Raw genomic sequence first — 13,428 nt, 5'->3', positions numbered from 1 at the left:
TATTAGAATGATTAATAGATATTCAAGTTCACATTTATTTAATAGATATAAGTTAACACTTATTAATATTTTTATACCATTTCTCTCGACCCATTTTTATAATTTACACAAAATCAATTTTTTTAATTATAATATATAATTATCATACAGTTAATAATATGTTCTTTCTATCAACAAAATAATAAAAGACACATCAAACAAGTATCAAGCATTTGATAGATTGGTTTATTATATAGAATATTAAACTGAATTACTTTATTGTAAGAATATTGCAAGAAACTTACAAATAGTATCTGCTGTAATCTTATTACAATATTGTGACAAAAAGATCCTAAAATTTATTTACAATTATCTAGTGCTAATTAATCACTTGACCTTGTTTTTTAGCAGCTGCTATAGCATTTTCATTAGCAGTCATTTGAAATTCTTGAAAACGTTGAGATACTCTTTGATTCATTTTCAGGTACTTTTCCATACAGTTAAGGGCACATTTCTCCTCCTTGGCTTTAACTTCTCGCGTTGTGAAGTCTGTTATGCAGTCAATAAAACAAATTTCTGAGAGTTTGTTGTACGAAGTCAAGAAATCTCGAAACTGTAAGATATAAACAATATTTAGATTACATTATATTTTCCTAAATAATTTATATCATCTCTCTCTCTCTCTCTCTTTCTCTCTCTCTCTCTCTTAAAGATGTATAAAAATACAATTTATATTTCTAAAATGCACAATATATCTTAGATTATTTCTAATGCAGCAAAAATATTAAACAGATGTTAGAAATACATACAGATTTAATTTGATCAGCATCCACATCAGTCGGAACTTGCATCGCCATTGCCGAAAATCAAATTCAATCAAGTTAATTTCTGCAAAATATCTTTATTATATTTATTACAATCTTGCAAGTGTGTCGCATCAGAACTTAACGGTCGTTTTTGAGGTTAGAAACAAACACGTGTGTAAGATATACGTATACATTTCGTAAAATGATTAAGAACGCTATTACATCGCTTGAATATTTTTAGCAAAACTAAATACAATTTTGCAATTTTCATAACATCTAAACTTTGCGTATTATTTGTATATTTTTTCATAATGTTTTATTGTAAAAATCAAAGGTATTCAATCTTGTTCGTATTTGGCGCCTAAAGCGTTCCTAAATCTATTAACATCTAGCGAATTTCTTTAGTTTGTAACCGTTTTCTCGTATGCATCAAATTTCAAACTGCCACCGGAAACTGTGATTCGTCAATATATTCGCAAAAACAATTTCAATTAAGTTAGAAGTTTGAAAGTTCGGAGTACACCATTTTGCTATTTGGAAGTTGGAATTCGGTGAGTGAGTTTCTTCTCCAGGTGCTAAACTGCAGCTGTCTGCAAAAAGTGAGTTTTGCGGCAAAAGAAATTTTTGAGCGGTTGTCGAACGCGGTGAAAGCTGAAATGAAACGGAATCGGTTAATGTCGTCCGATCATTGCTTTTGGAGGAAAAACACGTCGCAGTTCCGTGGCAGGAAATAAGCGGCAGATGTTTCGTACCGGTGGATCGCAACGCAAGCCGTTGTTCATCGTACGCGAGACATCATGCCTTTGTTTCAGGAACGATGGGTAACATATCATTATCGTAAATATTTCAGTACTTTCACGTATAAATAATGCATATATCGACAATACTGAATAGCATCGCCATATTGAGTACATTTTAGGCAAAAATGGCTTATGAACGAATTTTCAGAAATAATTTATTTTTGTAAGATTATTATACGAGGGAGAGTCAAAAAGTAACCTTAATACGGCAATAAAAAGGGACTATAAATATTAAGATTATTTTTTTACTTTCTTGATCTTGTATTTATTTAGAAAAAAACAGTTTGCTATATAATCATTCTCGATACATATGTCCATATAATAAAAGAAGGAAAATCAAAAAGTAAATGGATTTTTTTTATTTCGAAATCAAAATAAAAATATATGAAATTTTTTAATACATTATTAATTGTATTGAACGTAACTCAATAGTACTGATCTTTCAAAATACACAATGTATTTCTACATAATTAATCAGAATTAATAAAATTTTTGGAATTATGCATTTTTTCGATTCAACCATCAGTCATTTTGTTATAGGTTACTTCGCAATGTCAATAATATTTATTTACAATTGACACTCCTTCACATATAAGTGGTCAACGAACTAAAAGAGTGTTTTACCATTCGATTCAGTCAAGTTCCCGTAACATTCGTTCCGCACGAACATCTTCTCAATGTTTTGTCTTTGTTACAGTTACAAATGGAAGACAGCTGACAGCCGAGGGTTCTGACGAACGAACGTGAAACGTGCTATAGCCACATACGTTAGTCAAACTTTGGAAGGTGCATACGTTAAATCGGCAGCTTGTTCACCGCGCTTAAGTCCTGCGTAAGTCAAATCTTTCGCAATAATTAATAAGCAGAATACTTTATTTTTTGAATGCCGGGAGTGAATTATTGTACAATTGTTTGTCGTGCTTATTCGTGCCATGATACCATCGGAAATTCATAACCCCGCTGTTGCGTGTTATCGACAGTATTGACACGGTTGTAAGTTGTAAAAATTTGTGCCGATTTACATTTGTATTTGATTCCTTTGCTGTCGACAAAAAATATCCTATTAAATGAAGAGATATATTAATAGAAAAATAAATATCACAATATTAAATTATTTATTATATTTACAGGGTGTTCAACTTAACCAGTTGAGTGTCCCCTCCGCCTCCAGCCCCTTTCAAAGGTTCAAAAATAAAACTGTTTTTGTTAATTATTTCAGAAAGTATTCATTGTACGGAAAAGTTGCCAAACAAAAAATGAAGCTCATAAAAAGCTCTACAAATAAGATCTTATACATATTTTACCTAACTTTAATATTTTAGTCGTTTTAACAATTAACAGTCGCCATATTGAATCTGCTATTTTGAATTTTGCAATTTTAACAGATTCGAATTCAGCAGCCCAAAAAACCTTAGGATATTAAGTTTTATGCAAATCTGTTGAAAATTAGTGGAGTTATTTAGAAATGTACATATATGATATATTACCACTCAACTGGTTAAAATTAGTTTATGCAATTTTTAGAATTGCAAGCCGATTTTAAGTCGAATACTCTACATAAGAATACTTTATATAACCTAATAATTTTATTAATATGAAAATACATAAAAAGATATTTTATATTATTTACGAAAAAAAAACAGTTTAGTCGATAATTACTAATATTTTAACAGATTTGCACAGTTTTGTCGATTAAATAATCAAGAAATTTGTTCTGTTTATTATTATTGGTAATTTATTACAATTATATGCTCTTTTTAATGAGAAAATTTACAGTTATGCATATTATTTAAAAACATTAAGTAAACGGTATTAATAATCTATGTAAAATTTTACTTTGATATAAGATCTGCTCAATAAGTGCCTTAAATTTGAACGAACCAATTTAATTATGTTAATTACAATCTATTTATTATTATATTAATTAAGCTGATGATATAATTATACATTATACACTAATTTATCATTATTTCTGTATTTCGTGTTACTAACACACATTGTTTAATATTTCAGAGAGCTAAATGTCGTGATCGTGAAACAACCGTCGTTCTCAACATGTCCTTGAGAAACGTTTCCTCTGAGCGACGCTCGAAGCCCGTAATCGACAGAAAAAGGTCTGCGTCCGCAGGAACGTCGTCGCAAAAGACGCGATCTTCGAAGGACGAAAATCCTGCAAAAAGTAGCACGATGAAATCGCAAGGTCTCCACGAACGACAGCTTCTTTTGCGGAAGGAAAATAAGAAGGACACTAAGGTGCGTGACAACTCGGGACACAAGGGCCGCTTGCCCGAAGAAACGAGCGTCGCCAGCACGAACCACAATAATCCGATTTACATTTTACGGAAGGAAATACACGATTGGCGAATGTTCGGGCAAGACGGATTTGAACAACACATTATCGAAGATGAAATGGAGAAGAGTTTTGTTCAAGGTAAAAAGTAAATAATTGCTTTAATTACAATTGTACTTTTAATTTAACAAATATTTTTGAATTGTTTGTTTCAAAGGCGGTACATATAAAATTGTAAAATACAAATAATGTTAAATATTGTTAAAATAATATTAAATTTAATAGATATTTCAATCATTATTAATAGAAACTTAATAAGAGATTTTATTGTCAGTTTTACATATTAGAGATCAAAATTTTTCAACTTTAATATTTTATTTTAATTAAAAAAAAACATTGTTTAACAATTAATTTTAATAATTTTTAGAAAACTACAATCAAGCAATTGTGAAGAATTCATCGGATCCAGATATTTTTCCGGAATTGCCGAGCTCCGTCATCGTCGACCAGTTAACGCAGCGCACGTGAGTACATTGAAATTTCTTAGCGCGATTGCGATATTTTATTAAAATTATATATACGCTTGTGTGAAAACTCGCTTAAGTTTCGCAGAAACGAATTATTATTCTAAATTATGTGCCGAGAAGATTAAGCTCGGTTTATTAAAGATTCAGACAATTATACTTTATAATACATTACAAGAGACGAGAAGATAATTATAAAACCTGCTTGGTTGAGTAATGAAATTTTTTGTTGTGACGAATATCCGCGCAGAATATCCGTTTATTTTTCAATATATACTCCACCCGACTATTTTGTTCCATATTCGTTTTTCTCGCAGCAATATAATTGCGCGAACGCCTTTTTTTTTTATGAACATTGAAACCATGTCTGCTCGCTTGCGTAGCGAGAATTATCCGTGACTATTTTCTCGTCGTAATTTATAGTAAGCCCCGGTTTTTGTCCGGCGCGGTTCTCCGGTGCGAATAATAACGCGCGAGTGGCTTCTTGTCGGTGTCCCAGGCAGAGTGGTGCTTAAGAAACGATTCGACGAAGATAAGTGAACATTTCCTCTTGCACGCATAATGCACTCAACGCTCTCCGTTTTCGCGACTACATGGTTTCTATAATAACACACATTTTTTATACGCTTAAAATCCCAACATGATCAAATTGATTATTGATTATTTCGAGTAGTCGAAAAGAGACGGACACGGAGCAGCTCGTGCTGCCTGATTACATAAGTAACTGTAAATAAAGAAACGTGAGAAGCGCGGCCATGTGTCTTCACCCGCTGTGCGCACACACCCGCCCGGGATCCAAGACTACGTCATTCTGGAATTTTCGAAAGTTTCGTCGAACCGGTTTTCGATTGCCGCCACCGCCGCTGCACAGGCCCGTTCGTGACTCGTCGCCGATAATACTCGCGCGCAGAGATGCACACCGCGTACCGTTTACTGGGAGCCGATCGTTCACCGGTCTCGTACTGCGTTCTCCAGCGAACTGCGGAAAGCCGCGATTTTATCCGCGTAATCGCAATCGGAATTCTATGCTATGGACGAGCAAAAAATAATCTCTACTCGTATCTGCAACAATCAATACACAGTTTTAACATGTCAGGAGAATTAAAAATTGAATTCTCTTTGGGAATTTTTTTCTTTTTTTTTTTTATTATAGCAAAATAAGTGTTATTATAACAATGTCGAAGTGCTTAACTTCAATACAAAGTTTTAGTATTTCTGGAGAATTAAAAATTGAAGATTTTTTATCTTTTTCGATTTTTGATTACAACAAAATAGTTGTTATTGTAATATAAATATCGACACGTGGGAATCTTTATAATAATTAGTGCAAAGTTTTATATAAAAATTGATTACTCGCAATTATAACAAAGTAAATTCCAACGATATGTAAATACATTTCATATAAAATTACGAAGACAGCAAAAATTTACGCCATTATTTATATTCGCGAGTTTGACGAACACGTACAACAAGGAACGTTGTGACGCGGTGACACGTGCGAGAAACGACACGAATCGGCACGAGTGCAACATGACAGCGAATTGAAATTCCACGTCGAGACGAACGGGCGCGAAGTGACTTTGCCTCCCATGGTCGAGGACGAATTCGGCGATTCGCACGCTCGTCATTCGAGGCACGGCCTCGGCGCCGAAAATATTTTTACTACACGGGAGCACGCGGGCAGCATGCGTGCCGACTCATTAAGAGCGAACTGGCCATTGTTCTCACTAACCTACAGCACTGTGCGTCTCATTATCATTTTTCGCTCGTGACGCCATTGTTAAAGGTCCGACCGTCAAACCTTCTACGCCTTTACGAAAACTAAACAGACGCGCCGCATTTCATGAGATTGTTTCCATCCAGCGAACAAGATCCTTGAACTTATATTGGATTGTTTTTCGGAGACTCTGATTTTGAACAATTCAACAAGTAAACTTAATTATCAAAGCTTCTTACGATTAATTCAGTCAATTAAGATTTATTTCTGTTTTATGCTTATTTTGTTTTTATTTATTGATTTAGAGATATCAAAAATAACACAAAAATATTAGACAGATAATTTAATTAAATTATTTAATTCGAGATATATGTTATTTTCTCAGAACTTCCGATTTAATAATTCAAAATTAATCAATATGAAGCTGATGAAATAAACCAGATAATTGTAATTACTTTGCTTGATGTATACTAAACTTTATCTTTGTTTACTTACTTTGAAACATCGAAAACAAAAGTATTGGAACGATGTTTCAAAGGAATGGTCTAATTAAATTGATGTGGGTCAGTAAAGCCGAAGGTTTAGATAAAGATTAAAGGAACTCGATAGAGATTTACTCCGTGAAATTGAGTTCTTAATCTTATATATCTCGAAATCCAACCGTTGATTTGAAAAAGATCCAGACTCAATAGGTGGTTTCGTAAGATGGATTCACGATTCTATTTAATTAAAATAGTTTTCACGCGATAATATAAATATTCAACGTTTGCAAAATAAATTTTTTTAACGTTTAGAAAAAAAGAAACGATACTGCTTTAATAGTTGAGTTTTTTTGTGTAATAAATATTCACGATTTAAAACCGAAACGGTCTAACAAAGTAATCCAATTTGCAAACAATGGCCGTTTGAAAAGGCGAATCGGGCGATTTCGGAGCTGCAATTTTTTTCCTCGAATATTCCAATGTGATTTCGCGTCAGCACTAAAGAGACCGGAGACAGTTTCGTGTAACTCGCACACGGCGTGTCGGCGCGCGGATTTTCAAGCACAGTCAGCTCATCCGGATAATGATGTAGGTTAGGCTAGGTTCCCAAGCGGTATGTATCGCAAAAATCAACATTCTTCGCGAAGCCGTGGCTCGCAAAAAGCGTAAACCGGTTTGCCTCGTAAATGGCACACGAGCGTGCGAACGGGAGACATGAACGCGCCGGATAAAGGAGCACGCCGAGAAAGAAGATGCACTCGAGGAGAGAAAGACGCTTCTCGATCCTCTTGGTGTTCCTTTGTGCGAACGGCTCTTCTTGGATTTCTGCGGTTTCGTACCGCGAACATAAATCACAACAATTGCGAATTATTGTGACGAAAGACGTACTCATTTATGATGAAGGAAACATCGTCCCCCGCCGGTTATCTAATCCTCACTTAATATCATTAGTTTGAAAGAGGACTTTAAATGTCTTTCATAACACACAGCATACATCGAATTATTAAAATGGCAACAATATGCTAGAATTTTATTAATAATTTTTATCAATGTAGGAAAGTTCAAAAGCTTGAAACAAATAACAAGCAAGTTGAAAAAAGTTCAGAAGTTCAAAATCTTTAATTTTAGTATAAAAGCAATATTTACGAATTTTAAGCCGATTAATTCGTTAGAAATTATTTTAATAATTTGTAAAAAAGCAATAATTCTGCGTTTCATTATATTTAGCGGCTTCAAAACCGGTTTGTCACTTGCCCTAGTTTACTGTAGTACAATTAATTTACTGCCACGGCATTTCAATATATTTGCATTAATTCTTTCGATTATATTTTATCAGCCTTCTCACTTGCAAAGTGCGCTTGAAAAAATGATATTAAAATAAACGTTAATAATTACAATAATTATTTTTAAAATAGTATTATAAAGTAGAGTTGATTGCTGATAGAAGAGGTATGCTCCTGCATTTCTAAGAAAATAGAAACATTTATAACAAAAAGCTGGAACATAATCCGATAATGTGCGACATAATTCCCCTCGCGTCCAAGCACGTCCTGTTAGCCCGGTTTTACAACCCGATAAGAAGATAGATAACGCGGTTAGCGTTAAGACGGGCGCGTTGGCATAGTTGTTGGACAAACAAAACAAAAAAAAAATTAAAAAACTCTAGAATTCTTCTAGTCGACTCGAGGTAGACGAATTTCCGGTTTCATCATGCATTAACCCTGCCGCGTTCATGAGACCGTTCTATGTAGGTTATATTTGTCTATGCTTTCTCCACGAGAATATTCACAGCCGCCAACAGAACCGACCGGCAGGTAAGTCGGAGAGTACTGATGACTGACGTCACGGAGTCGCGCGCGTAACATTACACACAAAAAAAGAGAAAAAAGTCAAAAAAAGCGTGTTGCAATAATCCATTTCCTCGGTTGCGTTATCTATGCAGAGATTGCCGTTCGCACGGCGCACTTAGCGCTCTAAATATGGCTATCCGCAATTCTCATCGCATATTTATATTATACAATTTTTTTTTTTCGTACTGCGCAGTTAAAGGAAGCAATCGGACGTACGTAGCGCTAAATGCGACGCTAAACAAAGGAGGAAAAAAAAGCGTGAAACGCGCGCTTATATCTTGTATTACCGCTAAACGTGGCCATTTCGATCATTATGATAACATTGTACGTGATCTTCATACTAGATGAGTTAACCTTGAACATCTGACGGTACGTTTAATGCTAAACGCGGAACGAATAACAAGATAATGTTTCCATCTCAAATTATCCCGGCTTCTCTTCACGCGATAGAAAAATCGACAGAAAATTGTTCAGACTAGCAAGTAGGTGAGCGAAAAATTATTGATCTCCGTTAGAGAAGACTGGCGTGATCGTCGCGAAGGAGCGCGTTTAGGTCGACGTGGCATGCAGGGTGCCGCTTATGCGAATGCACGCCTCGCTACGACGCTACGCAACGCTACGCAACACAACGCAACGCGGCGACACGCTCCACCGAGTAGAGTTCGCCAGCCAGCCAGCCAGGCAGCCAGCCGCACGTTTTTTACGTAACGCTACGCGTAACGCTGACGCGCGTGACGTCAGTTCGTTCGACGTCGTGCCAGCCGACCGCCGACGACGGCAGCAGCGACGGCGGCGGAGGAAAAGGGGGGAACGAGCGGCACGGCTGTGGAATTCTTGCGAAGAAAGCACGCATCGGGCACAGCCGAGCGCGACCGACGTAGCCGTCAACCGACCGATCTCACCACTTCCTCCGCGCGCCTCACTTCGCGTCGCGCCGCTCACGGCATACTTGCACGAGGCGGCAACGTCGCGAGCGTCTGTTAGGTTCAAGGGTACGGTGCGGAGGTTGGCTTCGTCTCGCCGCACGTCGCGGCGGCGGTGGCGGCGGCGGCGGTGGCGGCGGCTGCCGTCGTGATCAGCGCATCGGGCCGCGCTGCTACGCGCGCGCGAATCCGCTTTCATGCAACGGGAGATTTCTCGAAAGACGCGCGAAAGGGCCGCGGACATTATATCTCAGCGTTTTGCGAACCACGCGTGACGACTGTCGGACATCACGAGCGTTTTCTTTGTAGTCGAATCGTTAAACGGTAAACGAAAACCAGCGAAATAGGTGAATGAAAGAGATGTATGTATTTTGGGACGCGATTGATTTCTCATTTTATGCTTTATAAATCGATTGATACGTTTGATTGCTCTTTAAAGTCCACTTTGGACAATGTACGATTTGTGGCAGCATTTGAGATAATATTCTATTCATTTCATTCTGGATTTTATTCTATTCACGTTCTGCGTGATACAAGAAGCATTAAAAAAATGTATACGTACGTGAAATATATATCGATGATGTATATTTTGATTCTTCAAATGTTTTTATTATACAAAATTAAAAATAGACTATTTCTTCGCATTCTGTTTTGCATTCATATGTGAACTACAGACTATAAGACGGGCTTTTCAGCATTTTGTGCTATAAATATTGAACTATTATATCTTTTAAATGTTATTTTTCTATTGAACAGGACTGAATATAATTTTTTTTTAGAATAATTGCATTTATTTCATCGAAATCACGCGGTATCTCTCTTAATTTTCATCTCTCAATTAGTTTTCGTCTTTAAATACATCCGCTGTTGCATTTCATGCAATTTAATATGCAACAACATAAATGAAAAGGTGACCCAATGGTAACTCTTAGCCCGTGCATTCTCAACGCAGACATGTACTGTATGTCATACACATGTAGACGAAACAATATACGGCTTGCTGCGGTTAAAGGAGCATCCGCTCTTTTAATTGGATTCTCCGAATTTTCAAGCGATGAGAATATCGCGGTCGCACACGTCAGGGAAATGCATGAAAGACCTATTGAAGACAAAGCGTTCAGTATTCTGTATATGAATAATTACATATGAATGATAACAAAATGATAACCTCACGCGAAAGATTTATTTATTGAAATAAAAATAAACCTTTATGACGCGTTTATCGTAGATTATTTGTCACTGCTTCATGCAATTTGAATTATAGCCAAGAAAAAATAAATTTTTTGTTATATTTGAAGAATTATAACGATTCTGTCGTATATTTTGAATAACAGAAAATTGATTAAGTGTTTGTTAAATATTTGTGTTCTTATAGAAATTAAAACGGTCTCTTCGTAATCAATATATTTTCTTTCACATTTAAAAGCATTTTGGAGTACTAACACTTGAGTGTTCTAAACATTTTATAAATATTCTACGGAAAATAAAGTCTATAATTATACTGAAGTAAAATTATCTATAAATTACACAAAATAAACTTGAATGAACTCGATTAAAGTAAAATTTTCTATTTTTTAATATTGTACGTAGTTGATATTCCATGATGCACGAACCAAGCTCGCAGCATCGAAATGTTATTATTGCGAACAAGTCAATCATAACCGAGACGCGGAGTTATACGATACGTGATAAATATTGACAATAAATATTCATTTCGCATTTCTCTTCTGACAACAATGTTTTACATTTTTAATTCAAAATTTACATTAAAATTGCATGTATTAAAATTTACCTTAAAAATGTATAATGTTGATGACGCAAATGCTTCATAATAAGGCCCTTAATCAACTTTTGTGAACGAATTGCTACCTAATCAATACGATCACGATTTAAAAACTGTGTGAGGTGTCTGTTAACTGTTAAAGAAAGAGATATTACACGAATTCGATATTTATCAGCGCATTTGAAAGCGAAGAATAGACAAGATATCCTACTATTAAGACGAAAGTGGTAACGTACGAGGCGAAGATGCAAAATTTCTCAGGCACCCTAGAAAAATTGAGCCCTTTGTCCGTGATTCATATTATATATTGCGCATTCATTGGATAACATCTGCGTAATAGTACAATGGTCTTACGAGTACGTTCCGTTGGGTCCCTTTTATCGCGTCTCAAAGAGCCCACGGCCGGTCGCCGCGCCGAAAAGGGTCGCCCCTTCGAAATCTTTAAGACGGCTCGACATCTGTCCTCTTCGGCTGCTGGCGTGAAATAGGGAAACAGAGTCCGCACGTGTCCTTCCCCCGACGGGTAGCCGAAAGCGTCGTGGCTCATTGTATGTACGGCGCGCAAAACGGGAAGTGACAACTGACATCTGCCTTGCGTCACGTAGGATTTGTGGGTCGAATTATTTTTGGTGGTTGAGTCCTCTAAGGAGGATCATCGTCGCAGCCGCTCGATCGCCCTTTGAAAGGTGCGACGTCTGTCTAAATACGCGGCGAAACGGGAAGTGAGACTAGAAATACTCGACGAACATTGCGGTTATTCTTAATTACTGTACAATTATTTTCACTTAATATCAATAGAGGGTGATTAATACACGTAACACAGATGTAAATTACTAATTTTGAATTAAATTCGTAAAAAATCAGAATACGATAAACGTCTGCGCCGTATCAGTCGCCGGTTAAGGATGAAAAACGTGAGCCTCTTTAGCTCAGTGGCAGAGCACTGGTCTCGTAAACCAGGGGTCGTGAGTTCAAACCTCACAGGAGGCAAATTTTTTTGTCGTCACAGTCGATTCCGGTTAATTGGACTACCGGTTAATTGAGACAGCTATTTATTTGGAACAAATCTTAAAAAAACAAGTAGATAAAATGGGAATCAGGATTTGCTTCGCTTATTTGGGACAGCGTGCCGTATAATTAGGACACTCGTCAAACCTGGGAAACGCCTCATGCAGGGTTTGACGAACTTATCGCCATTAGAAAAATGATAATTCTTAACGGTGGATAACACTAATCGCATGTTTACGTGCTAAGCTATATCAGTTCACTGTTATTTCGAAAAGAGGTAGTAACTAATCGTTCTCTCTTTTGTGATATAGTAATAGAATGAAACAAATATATAGCAAAGTAGAAGAGCAATTTAACATAAAAAATAAATTATATTATAAATTTATCCTTTACATTTTTTGTTACTTAATTTGTTTGAATAAATAAGACGCAGCTTTGTGAAATGCTAAATTAACTTTTTTTTTACTTCTTTTTTATTTTTAAATCAAATTTCGGATTGAGGCAGCCGCTTAATTGGACCAAATGTACGGTCCCGATTATGTGTCCCAATTAATCGGAGTCAACTTATTTATTTTAACAGTATTTTATCCAGTGATTAGCTATTTCAAAATTTTTTATTTTGCGTTAATCAGCTTTTAATCAAGTATACGTATTATATATCTTTTTTGCAAATATTTATAAAAATGTCAATATTAAATGTTACTTTCCAATATTTTATGTTTATTTAATTCACTGCAAATCGAATAGACGAATGAAAAACAATTTGCCTTCATATTTACAGCTTAATGAAAAAGCTATCAGCACAGCTAACAGCTATTCAGTGCTAGCAAAGCCAGCATGTATCTTCGTTTAGAGGTAAAGAGTGAGAATAGCTAAGTACCGAACGGACGACGGAGTCCGCGATAAAGAAGCGATTTACGGGAGGTTTAGGCGCGAAGAATGAGGCAGACGACCGGCAATTAAAACGAATCGCCCCCCCCCCCCCCCCCTCCACCGGAGCGGCGAATCGGCATTCAGTCCGCATTCGCGCTCGAGTCCGCGAATGCGACCCACGTAGTCGGTCGGGGAGGCTCCGACTTTCCGACACCCAGCCCCCATTCTCGATAGTCGGAGAGTGTCGGCCCCGAGCGGAGCGAGCCGCGGCGTTTTCCGTAAAACGTCCACGGCGCGAGAAAGCCGTGTGAGGCGACGCACAGGTAGCTAGGCAGGTTCGGGGGTTTACGAGCGGGGGATCGTGACGGGGGTAGAAGCGTTCCTGGGAACGCA

At 36.7% G+C, this 13,428-nt stretch overlaps 2 protein-coding genes and 1 non-coding gene across 3 annotated transcripts in view; 2 read left to right on the top strand and 1 right to left on the bottom strand.

Annotated features, from left to right (window-relative positions):
* Nucleotides 1-240: 240 nt before the first annotated feature.
* Nucleotides 241-966, bottom strand: LOC105674001 (translocase of inner membrane 9). The gene is made up of 2 exons (XM_012370029.2): nt 789-966; nt 241-592 (listed from the first exon to the last, which is right to left on the bottom strand). Exons 1-2 carry the CDS (start codon nt 834-836, stop codon nt 359-361), a joined length of 282 nt encoding a protein of 93 aa, XP_012225452.1. The 5' UTR covers nt 837-966; the 3' UTR covers nt 241-358.
* A 2,674-nt stretch (nt 967-3,640) lies between these two features.
* The window catches only part of LOC105673909 (uro-adherence factor A-like), a 64,094-nt gene continuing 54,306 nt past the window's right edge, over nt 3,641-13,428 (top strand). Inside the window, exons 1-2 of the mRNA XM_012369893.2 lie at nt 3,641-4,016; nt 4,303-4,399. Coding sequence (XP_012225316.2) covers nt 3,641-4,016; nt 4,303-4,399 — 473 coding nt within the window. The remainder of the gene's footprint in view (nt 4,017-4,302; nt 4,400-13,428) is intronic.
* On the top strand, nt 12,073-12,144 carry TRNAT-CGU (transfer RNA threonine (anticodon CGU)). Its single transcript has one exon. It is a non-coding gene; the product is annotated as a tRNA-Thr (tRNA).

The sequence above is a fragment of the Linepithema humile genome, chromosome 2, assembly GCF_040581485.1.
Source record: "Linepithema humile isolate Giens D197 chromosome 2, Lhum_UNIL_v1.0, whole genome shotgun sequence".
Classification (NCBI taxonomy): Eukaryota; Metazoa; Arthropoda; class Insecta; order Hymenoptera; family Formicidae; genus Linepithema; species Linepithema humile.
Note: the sequence above shows the minus strand (reverse complement) of the source record. Positions and strands in the feature narration are given on the sequence as shown.

Bases quoted from the DNA above. Each gene is read 5' to 3' on its own strand.
- LOC105674001 (XM_012370029.2), bottom strand. From the start codon at position 836: ATGGCGATGCAAGTTCCGACTGATGTGGATGCTGATCAAATTAAATCT. The intron at 593-788 runs GTATGTATTTCT...TATATCTTACAG, and splicing joins ATGCTGATCAAATTAAATCT to TTTCGAGATTTCTTGACTTC.